This window comes from Mytilus trossulus, chromosome 3 (genome assembly GCF_036588685.1).
Source record: "Mytilus trossulus isolate FHL-02 chromosome 3, PNRI_Mtr1.1.1.hap1, whole genome shotgun sequence".
Classification (NCBI taxonomy): domain Eukaryota; kingdom Metazoa; phylum Mollusca; class Bivalvia; order Mytilida; family Mytilidae; genus Mytilus; species Mytilus trossulus.
This window is the reverse complement of record NC_086375.1, coordinates 40,064,802-40,075,924: the sequence shown is the minus strand read 5'-3', so window position 1 is coordinate 40,075,924 and position 11,123 is coordinate 40,064,802. Positions and strand designations below refer to the sequence as shown.

Sequence of the window (11,123 nt, the reverse complement as noted above, 5' to 3'; positions counted from 1 at the left end):
ATAGTTTACTTTTCGGTTTGAGCCAAGGCTTCATTTTTAAGATCGTACTTTAATATATGTTGTCCATTATGATTTACTTTTACAAATTGTGATATAGATTGAGAGTTGTCTCATAAGAAGTCATGCCTATCTTCTTATATCTATAGTCTTTTCAGACACTTTTGAGGCTATTGTAATAACACCTTAATATTTTTGGAGACCCGATCAAATGTATTCCTATATTTATCATTATTTTGGTAGTAATTCTGCCCAAAAGTCCTTTTTCTAGTACTAATCGCATTTGCATAGCTATTCTTAAACACACACGCAAACTTAAGATAAAAAACATAGGAGTGTAACTTAAACGCTGTATCTGATTGAATACAGCCAACAGAACATCCCTATCCCCAACATAAACAACACCTTGAAACAAGAATATGTGAAATGTGTGTCATTTTAAAAAAGGTAGTTCTTTAAAAAAAAAAAAAAATCGTTATATAGAAAAGAAAAAAAATAAATCTATTTGTCTTATATTTTTCCTTTGGTTATGATAACTTAGTTTAATAGTAAAAAATGTAAATATAGTTAAAAAAAATATAAATAGAAAAGTACTATTAGAGGCCATTTCCTTCTTTTCCATTCATTAAATCTTATCTATAAGAAAACAATGAAACAATAAGTCAAGCCAATCCTTAATAATACAAGGAAGTTGTTTAATGGTTTTTAAGACGGGAAAGTGTACTTTTTGTTTCTAATATATCTTTTCAAAACGTCCGTATACATAAATCACATTGAAATTTGATTTCCTCTCCTTGTTCTGTATATATGAAAACCCCAAATTACTAAGTTCTAGCAAACCATATAAGTTCACAGTATCGGATGTGGTATTAACAGTTCCGTAGTGGTCGGAAATGTTGTCATACGGAAAGTACACGTGTGTGTATAGTATAAACAAATAAACAAGGCAATACGATTCATTCATTCACTTTCTATTCATTGATGTAACAGACAATATAACAACACATATATATTATCAAGTTTTTAATTCATAGCAGTAACTATTTGTCTGTAAATAAAGAGGAAATATCTAAACCTGCAATGGAAGAAGTCCAGGAAGTTTATATGGTTAAAGAAGAAGCTGTTGGTAAGTAAATAATATATACGATATGTTCTTTGTAGAGACACTCCAGTAGCATCTGCAAACAGAGTTCTTCTCCAAGTTACTTTATTCCAAGGGTTGTATCTTCTATCCCTCTTTATTGGATACACGGATGCTGCTCACCAAGAAACTATAAAACCAAGAATTCCAAGTGGTGGCTTTGAAAAAAATAACATACGCCATCACGATTTGGTTGACATTATGGAATATCTATTTCACAGATCACAACGAATATGTTTCAATTGATGTAACATTAATCACGTCCATGAATGCGGCCCATTTAATAAAATGTGTCACTAGTTTTATACTAATACAATCAACACGATAAGTGCGACACGTGGAGTAGCAGGATCTGCTTACCCGTCTGGAGCCCCTGAGGTCACCTATTTTTGGTGAGGCTTGTGTTGCCTAGTCTTTGAGTTTCTATGTTGTGTTTTGTATTATGTCGTTTATCTTTCGGTGTTTTTTTTTTAATTTCCTTTTGTTTTTTTTTCACCTTTTCACCATTTGCATCGGAAAATAAAATATGCTTTACCCCCATTTTTTCTATTCAATTATATATTTTGTGATTCGTATTTATATCACGAAAGGTGGTGTATTGGGTGCACATCTGGAGCAGGATCTGGTTCTCCTCCAGGAGCCACCGAAATTACCTCCAAATTCTGTTAGAATTCGTGTTGCTTATCTTATAATTTTCTAGGTCATTCTGTCTTCGTATTATGAGTTTTACCATCCCTTTGATATCTTCCGCCTTCACTTCATGAATTGAAACGTGAGAGTGAAATGCCTGTAACCTTTTGTCAATGATCAACATCCTATGACCACTTATATCAAGTTCTATAACTTCAATGATTATCTATTCTTGATATTAAAAGTATGCGTCGACATATTTTATAAATGTTTATCAATCAAAGACAACATATTTCAATTAACAAATTACTTTTAATTTTTTGAGCATTTTTAACATCGAAGAGAGCGTAAACCCCTTTACGCAGTATTCTAAGTTGTAAAAGTAAGCAGTCACTGTATATTATATACAAAAAGAACAAAATATGCAATGCTTATTCAGGAAACTGTTTTGTTTACAAAGGTAACAATCTACAACTTTTAGTTTGGTGGAGAAATATTTACTCGACAGCAACCAACGTTGTACTTTGTATAAGTTGTATGGATCGTCTACTCAAACCACGTAATCCTCAATAGTAATCCGACACCAAAGTAGTCGTTCAAAAAAGAAATATAAAATGCCGAGCTCCCAGGCAAATTAAAAAAAACCGGACAAAATTAGACGCTATCAATCAACGAAACAAGTGAACAACAATTGTCATAGTCCTAACTTGGTACTAGCAATTTTCATAGAAAGTGGTGGGTTAAAATCTGCTTACCCTTCCGGAGCACCTGAGATCATCCCTAGTTTTTGGTAGAGTTCGTGTTGTTTATTCTTTAGTTTTCTATGTTGTGTCATGTGTACTATTGTTTTTCTGTTTGTCTTTTTTAATTTTTAGCCATGGCGTTGTCAGTTTGTTTTAGATTTATTAGTTTTGACTGTCCCTTTGGTATCTTTCGTCCCTCTTTTTTAAACCTGTATGTGTAGCTTGCTTATACTACAACTTATTAAATGACAAACCACTATCTTCTGTATCATTTTTAAATGAATATAGAACTTAAGAGCAAAAATCAAGTAAACATTATTATATGCTACAAAAATATGTTCGCAAATAAAAAGAACGTCAATCTAGAACCAATCAAACCAAAAGTAAAGAGTATGTTTATATGACGCAGTTAAAATGTTATGCCAACTTATTAAAAAGCTGTTTATCTGGGTTTTAAACTTATACGTGTTTGATGAAATCGTCTTTATGTGCAATAACTTTATAATAATAATTATAATGTATACATTTTTTTTTGTATATTACCTTATTCAATATGTTTCAGTATGCGGAAGATCAGCACCTACTTTAGTCCTCTCACGGGCAGGTATGTAATGCATTACTGAATATCTAAAAGTCACATGGTAATAAGATATAAAACTGTTTGAGAAAAGGAAATCGCTATAAGAATGGCACAACAAGGATGAGACAAATTATTGGCAAACAGAAAAGGTTCTTGTTAAAATAAGAATGTTATTTGGAAAAACTGTATACATTACATTTAAACATATGCAATTGAAACCGATATTATAACAGATAAAAGAGAGATGTTCTATTTTCGTTACTAATTCAAATCCCCTGAATTTAATGACAAGCAGTACATGTTTTTTTTTACTAAAAACTGTAAGAAAAAAAAATACGTCAGGTAAATGAACAAAAACCAAACTCCGAAGAAGATTCAAGGCGGAAAATAGAATATCAGATGCAAAAAGCAAAAGCTTGAACAAATCATACGAATCGAGAACAACTTTCCCACATTCGAAAAAACAACATCTATTCCATCTTTATGTTGGCATTCGAGGAATAAACGTTTCGCGAAATGTAGAAATTCCATACATACCACATTTGGTTTTATATATACAAATCATACAACATTACGATATAATTTGAATCACTATAACATGTATTAAAAAGACAAATGATGTCAACAAAGAAAAAACCCATATAAGTAGTGAAGGTGAACATTGCTACATTTATAAAGTAAAGAATGTAAAATGAATGTCATTTAAATTCACAATATGTCTCCTTAGACATGTTAACTGTCTATTTGTTACGACGTGTGTGTCAAAATTAAAATACTAATTAGCAACATTTTCATGTGACCTGACCGATTTTAGCTATGTTGATTTCGTCATATATGATTTTAAAAAAACAGTAACAGTTTTTTTTCAATTTGATGATGGAATTAACAGTTGAGTTGTGTATATAATCTATTAAAGAGGTGCTGCGAAAGATACCAGAGGGACATAAATTGAAAAATGTTTGTTTGTATTTTAGCCTACCCTGCTAACAATGTCTACAAAACAAGCACGTTTCGTGAAGGTTCTTTACATGATATTGAGAACCAGATAATACCAAGCAACAGGACAAAACCAGAAAAGATCAAACCTACTGTAAGTTATTTTTTATGTTTTATAATACAATCATTTGTAGTATAACTGCTACATATCACACTATTTGATTTGTATTTTGTTCATAGGGGATAGCTTTGAATATGTGGTTGTCATTACGTACAATATGTTAACCTTTGGTTTATTGGTCGAGGAACTTACACGGCATCGAACGTTCAAAAGTTTTTGTTTTTAGTTGTGATACGATTAATAGGTTTCGGGAATTGTGTTGTCGTTACCATTGACATTGTTTGAATGAACACACAAACTGATCAATTCGGTATTTAAAGTCTCAATTGTCAAGTTTAATTTTCACGGTGTATTGTGTTAGCTGATTTGGAGAATGCACGCATAAAAATTACCGTACTGATCTAAGATATAAACAACACAAACTTGATTAACTATCAGAGAATCGATACCAAATAAATATTAGTTCTACAAACTAAAATACACATAACTTGAAGATCATTTAAAAAGAATAAATTAATTAAAATGCAGCATACTTGAAATGCTACACATTGATAATTTGGGTGATGGTATTGCAAACATTTTGATAGCAAATGTGTATGAAATGTCCGTGCAAATCGAATTCATATTTGTTTGATTTTATTTTTGTATAGATCCATGCAAATTTAAATGCATCACCAAGCCAGAATAATAGTTTCAGCTTAATTGGGACCTTACAAAGCCGGTATATTGCTAATGAGGGATACTCTCAGCACATCTTTGTATTTTCTGAGATCCAGACGGTGTCAAGCTCTATATGCTTTGGTCAGCTAAATATCAGGTACACATAAAAGCACTCTTAGATATTCATTGTATTCAATTGAAATGTAATATCTTGTTCTTAATATTCCCAAACTGTATTAGGATTGAGTAAATTTTGAACTGTTTGAATATGTCCTCACCCAAATATTTCATATGGTAAAATATAAGTGTAGCTTTTAATTCCTATGTATGATTTCCGTAGTATAAAGGTATACTGATAGTATTATAGGAGAAATTGTAACTACTCTTTGTAAGGTATTTTTCTAGTTTATATGCAAATTTTGTAGAAATGAAGACCAACTTCTGAGCATCAATGACGTGGATTTAACACTGATGACACATGGAGAAGTCACAGTTTATTTAAACAGCCAACCTATCGACACTAATGAAAGCATAACAATGGTATACGTAATGTATTAGTAAATGCATGCTTATAAGGAGTGTACCAAATATATGTGTACTTCACATATTGATCCACGTTTGTTTAACAGTCAGTGACAAATATTTTAGAAAAGAGCAACATGAAGGGTGCCACATTTGAAGATGGATTTGCGTACCCTTCTGCAGCACCTAAAATCATCCCCGGTTCATGGTTGAGTTCATGTTTCTCAGGCTTTAATTTTCTATGTTGTGTTGTGTATACACTTTTTTAGTTCGTTGTTTTTTGTTTTTTTGTTATGACACTATCAATAATGTTCGACGTATACAATTTATTTTTAATCTCCCTTTTATATCTTGTGTCTTTTTGAAGCAGTCAATAGATAAAGGAAGGTGCATTTATTTGTGAATTATATGCTGACTTTACATTCACTTGTACAAAACAACAACATATTGCATTACATGAAAAACCCACGAACATAATTTCACACAAGTGTTAAAAACATATGACCATATTTTGTTTTCTATATACATATCTATGGATATAGTAAGATAAGGTATGAAGGTATGACTGCCATTCAAGTAAAATAGACAAGGTACGATAAGGTCTGTTTTTCCCCCTTTTTTCTCATTTTCTAAATTTTGTTTTGGAAAGCTATTTATCCGGTATGCCACAAAACATGGTTCAACCCACCATTTTTTTCTTTTTTGTTTAAATGATCTGTACCATATCGGGAATATGACCAGTGTTGTATTATAGTTCGTTTCTGTGTGTGTTATATTTAAACGCTGTGCGGTTTGTTTTCTCTACTATTTGAGTGTGAATTCACAATACTATTAGACATGTCACGGTACTTTTCTATCCCAAATTCATGTATTTGGTTTTGATGTTATATTTGTCATTCTCATCGGATTTTGTATAATGTTAAGTCCGTTTCTGTGTGTGTTACATTTTAATATTGTGTCGTTGTTCTCTTCTTACATTTAATGCGTTCCCTCAGTTTTAGTTTGTGTCCCCGATTTAGTTTTTTTGTCCATCGATTTAAGTGTTATGAACAGCGGTATACTACTGTTGCCTTTGTTTATCACGTTAAAATATTTCTTCGGGTTTGAAGTTTGTTTGGATGATCGAACCTTAAAAACCCATAATTTCAGAAAATGGGTGAGATTAGGGGGTATTTAGGGGTAATAAGGGCACCAAAGGTGTCAAAAGAAGGGAACATAACGATTTTTGGCCATTGTTTCTTAAAATTTAATAGCGTGCGCCTACGTGACCAGGAAAATATTATGGCGATTTAACTAGCAAAAAACAGATCTCATGACATTGGAAAAAAAACACCTGATTCACGTTGGAGCAGGCACTAACAAAAAATAATTTGTTGTTAAAATCACCTGCAAAATTAATTATAATTACAATATTTGAATAGTAACAGAAAGTTAACCCCTTCATCTCCCCAGTTGCATACATTAGTGGTTTTGAAGTTCATCCAAAACATTTCTACCCTGAGGAAATGTTTTAACGTAATAAGCTTTCAAAAACAGTAATCGAAAAATGGGGAAAAGGGGGCTAAAATCAGGCTTTATCATAACTTCTCCTTCATAAAAGTAAAACATTATAGAGTAATATATGACGTATGATCTGTAAAACTGACCGACGATTATCATTTTTGTTTTTTCTTTGTAGAGGTTAACGTAGATTTGTATCTCTTTTTAGCTGTGTGACATCTTGTTTTTAGTCATGCTGATCTTGGTTTTACTTTATATTATAGTTTTCAAATGTTAGTATACTGTATTTTCAGCATCTTAAATGATATATCATTTTATGGACAATTGTATTTGTTTTTGCAGAATTACTTGAGACCAAGCACAGAAAATATAAACGAAATAAATTTTACTTTATTTCAACCATTAGGTATGTTCATTATTTGAATTAATTGATAAACGTATCATACTGTTATATTCGACAATGCATCAATAATACACGAATTATCTAAAACGCAAATAACACAGAATAGCGACACTATATTTGTTATAATACTTCTTGTCATTATATTTTCTTTAAAAAAAAGATGTGGTATGATTGCCAATGAGACAACTGTCCACAAGAGACAAAAATTACACAGAAATTAACATTTATAGGTCACCGTTCGGCCTTTAACACTGAGTAAAGCCCATACCACAAAGTCAGCCATAAAAGGCCTCGAAATGACAATGTAAAGCATTTCAAACCAGAAAACTAACGGCCTTATTAATATAAAAATTGACGAAAGACAAATCTGTAACACATAAACAAACGAAAACCACTAAATTACAGGCTCCTATTTCTTTTCGCCTTTGATACAGAACTGTCCACCAACTTTCAATTATTGAAACAACTATATATTTGTCTAGAAATTAAAGATACGGACCCTTCTTATTTTCATAAATAATAAATAGTAAAGCAATAGTGAACAATTGATAAATGTTATTTAAGAAAATACTTTACAAAAGTATTAACAAAAATAGCAAACTCCAATGTCAATTAAAACGAGGGGAAAGTCAATAAAACAAAAACAAACTCTAAACTAATCAAGGAACGAATAGTAAATGAATTTAGTACTCAATGTATTTTGTTATGCAACATATTACTATAATAGACTTGAAATATCCTTGTTTTGTTTTGTTCTATTCTTACTTGACAAAATAGAAAATAAAAACAAATAATAAATTTTATCCAATAGGTTCATCGGTAGCAGCAAAACTTAATTCTGAAACGTCTTCACCATCACGTCACTGGAAAGCACAACGTACGGTCACCCTAAAGAAGAGAGGCACACATAAGTTCATGCAACGACTGACAAACGATCACGTCGGTTTTGAAGAACTCATTTCGTCACGGCCGGGAGAGAGCGTCGGAAATTTTCATCAATGTAAAGACACATAAATATAATTGAGTATACTTTGTTTTCTTTCAATAATAACAATAAAAGGTTGATGAAGACATCAATAATTTGTAGCTGGCAGGGTGCTAGATTTAGAAAATTTAATCATTAGAAGTAAAAGAAGTATATCCTACGCTGGAAATACATATGTTGCAATCATATTGTTCGTCCATCAAGTCGGTCGTTGAACCAAAAAGTCTTAATATATAGTAAACGTGGTATTGTGTTACGGATCGGCCTGACCCCTGCTATTTCGTCAAAGTAAAATTATTACTAGTGTGAAAATGAATTAACGTAAAGTTTGTATTAAAATCAAACATAATCGTGACAGGGCGTTAACTCTCTATCAAAGGTCTCCTCGGCATTTCAATAAGTTAAGTTAAAGCCTCAATGATAAGAATTGTTTAGACAAACTACGCGTTTTGCATACGAATATATATGAGGTATATCTGATGAGATTGTTTTTACTCGAGTAAAGTGTTTCAGTAATATCTATAATTTGCAAACCCTTTTAAAATCTTTAATCTACTTGCAGGTCATTTTATCGAAGAAAGACAGTTGAACTCAAACAATAATGGTTTCATAAGGAGGTATCTTGACGAAGAGCACAAACAACATCTGTATGTAACAAAGGACGGTAATATAACACTGGTACGGCATAATCGCTAACAATTACTTTGTGTTTGAAAAAAATCATCTGCATTAATAACACATTTGATAAAATTAACGGTACCAATTTTCTTGCACCAGATGCGCATTTCGACAATACTTGTCTCTTTAGTGATGCTCGTGGCCAAAATATTTGAAATCCAAAGCTTATATAAAAGATGAAGAGTTATAATCCAAAAGGTCCAAAAAGTATAGCCAAATCCGTGAAAGGAATCAGAGCTATGCATGAGGGTTTTCAAAGGCGAATGTTAACTTTATACTTTAATAAATATATAAAAAATGTTTTTACATTTATAAATTAAATCCAATGCTACAAAATATTAAGATATTTAGAGAAATTTTATGTTTTAAGGCACTAACGTAAAATAAACGATGATACACGAAATGTCGAATTTATAAAAACAGATGTAGCAATATATTTTTACTCATCAACTATTCAAACATAATCATATTCCTTATCCAAATGAAATTTGTTCTGGAAATAGATACGTAAAAATTAAAATCAAGGAACATGTATCGATTTACAAAAGAATGAAATGGCACGTAAAGTCACCACACCTAGCACAAAAAACGAATTTTCAATACATAGCATCCATTAAAAAAATGATATTCATTTTAATTGATCTGAAGCATTTGCAATTTGGATTTACTCTTTTCGTATATAATGTAAAACACGAAACTCAGTAGACATTTTGAATGCAATTAGTATTTAGATTTGAACAGATGACTAATCCAATGCATTTATAGGCCTATTTTAATCGAATTTATTAATAACATTTAATATGTTTCTGTTTTTAATATTTACAGCAAGTCAATACAAGTACTGCTTTCGTAATAAGGTGTTCCAGTCATGGGGCGTTTATCATATTAGAAGAAGTGGATACATCAAAACTACTCAGTCTTTGCGAATTCAATGCACAATTTATCAAATTTAAAGGTGACCATGTTGACAAGCACAGCATTGATGACGTTCCAGAAAAATTTCGATTCGATCTAGATAAGATACGATGTTAAAAGTAATAACAACTGGATAATTGACCTCCATTTGTCTTATGAAGAATAACAGATGAATATTTTTGTAAAAGTGTGGTCATATAAAAGAAAAAATTCGAGACAGGGTACTCACTTATCTTGATCTTTTAGGAAAGAAAAAGAATGTTTTGCCCTTGACGTATGTGCGATATTTTCAAAATCGTCAGGCAGCTGTGCTGAACATCACGAAGCTTATATATACATGCTAACACTAAGAGTGGGATATTGGTATTTACAATGCACAATTTGGTATATGTAGCTCAACGATTTCTCGTTGAGAGCGCCCGTATCAGATAGATTTTTTTTCAAATTTATCTCGACCATAAACCTATAAACCGTGGGTATCAAATATTTATGTCTGTGACTTACGACATGTGTGGATGTTTGCTTATCTGTTTCTTTTACGCTGATATTGCAGCAGTGATGTATTAGAAACTTTGTTGGTACATGGCTTTAGGATCATGATAGGTAAAATTAAAGAAAGATAACTTCTGATATTAAACAAGACATAAAAATCTTCATTATTGTTTTATTTTTATTTTAAGTCTTAACATGTCTTAGTTGTGGTATCAAAAACGTAGTGACCTTTTCAAAATGTATTTCCTTATCAGAAAAAAAAGTGAAATTACAAAAAAACTGAACTCCGAGGGAAATTCAAAACGGAAAGTCCCTAATCAAATGACAACACCAAAAGCTCAAACACCTAAAACGAATGAATAAAAACTGTCATATTCCTGATTTATAAAGGATTTTTTTATGTACAAAATAGTGAATTCAACCGGGTTTAATAGCTGGTTAAAACTAGCCCTTGTATGATAGTCGCATCAAGTTTCATTATATTGAAAATGATGCATAAACAAAACAAACAGATTTTAAAGGTAAAAATGTCAAATATACAGCAGCCAAAATTATTTGTTAATCTTAATCACTAAAAAACAAACAAATATGTAACAAAGAAGCCCAATATGGCATTTATTAGCCATAGTACAATAACACATCATTTATAAATACAGAGCCACGTTATATACCTAACGAAGAAATATAAAAAAACATATAGACAAATCACAAAGCAAAAATGGAAAACAAGCAACAACCAAGTTTTACGATAGCACAATAATTGAATGTTTAAACACAGAGCCACATTACATGCATCCGTGAAAATCACAAACTAAAATGA

At 31.3% G+C, this 11,123-nt stretch overlaps 1 protein-coding gene across 1 annotated transcript; it reads left to right on the top strand.

Annotated features, from left to right (window-relative positions):
* Positions 1-897: 897 nt before the first annotated feature.
* Positions 898-10,467, top strand: LOC134711468 (uncharacterized). The gene is made up of 9 exons (XM_063572070.1): positions 898-1,123; positions 3,074-3,115; positions 4,066-4,181; positions 4,799-4,965; positions 5,234-5,348; positions 7,173-7,236; positions 8,045-8,233; positions 8,781-8,896; positions 9,722-10,467. Exons 1-9 carry the CDS (start codon positions 1,078-1,080, stop codon positions 9,926-9,928), a joined length of 1,062 nt encoding a protein of 353 aa, XP_063428140.1. The 5' UTR covers positions 898-1,077; the 3' UTR covers positions 9,929-10,467.
* Positions 10,468-11,123: the final 656 nt, after the last annotated feature.

Coding starts and splice junctions, on each gene's coding strand:
- LOC134711468 (XM_063572070.1), top strand. CDS start 1,078: ATGGAAGAAGTCCAGGAAGTTTATATGGTTAAAGAAGAAGCTGTTG. Junction 3,116..4,065: donor TTTAGTCCTCTCACGGGCAG/GTATGTAATGCA, acceptor TTTGTATTTTAG/CCTACCCTGCTAACAATGTC. Junction 5,349..7,172: donor CTAATGAAAGCATAACAATG/GTATACGTAATG, acceptor TTGTTTTTGCAG/AATTACTTGAGACCAAGCAC.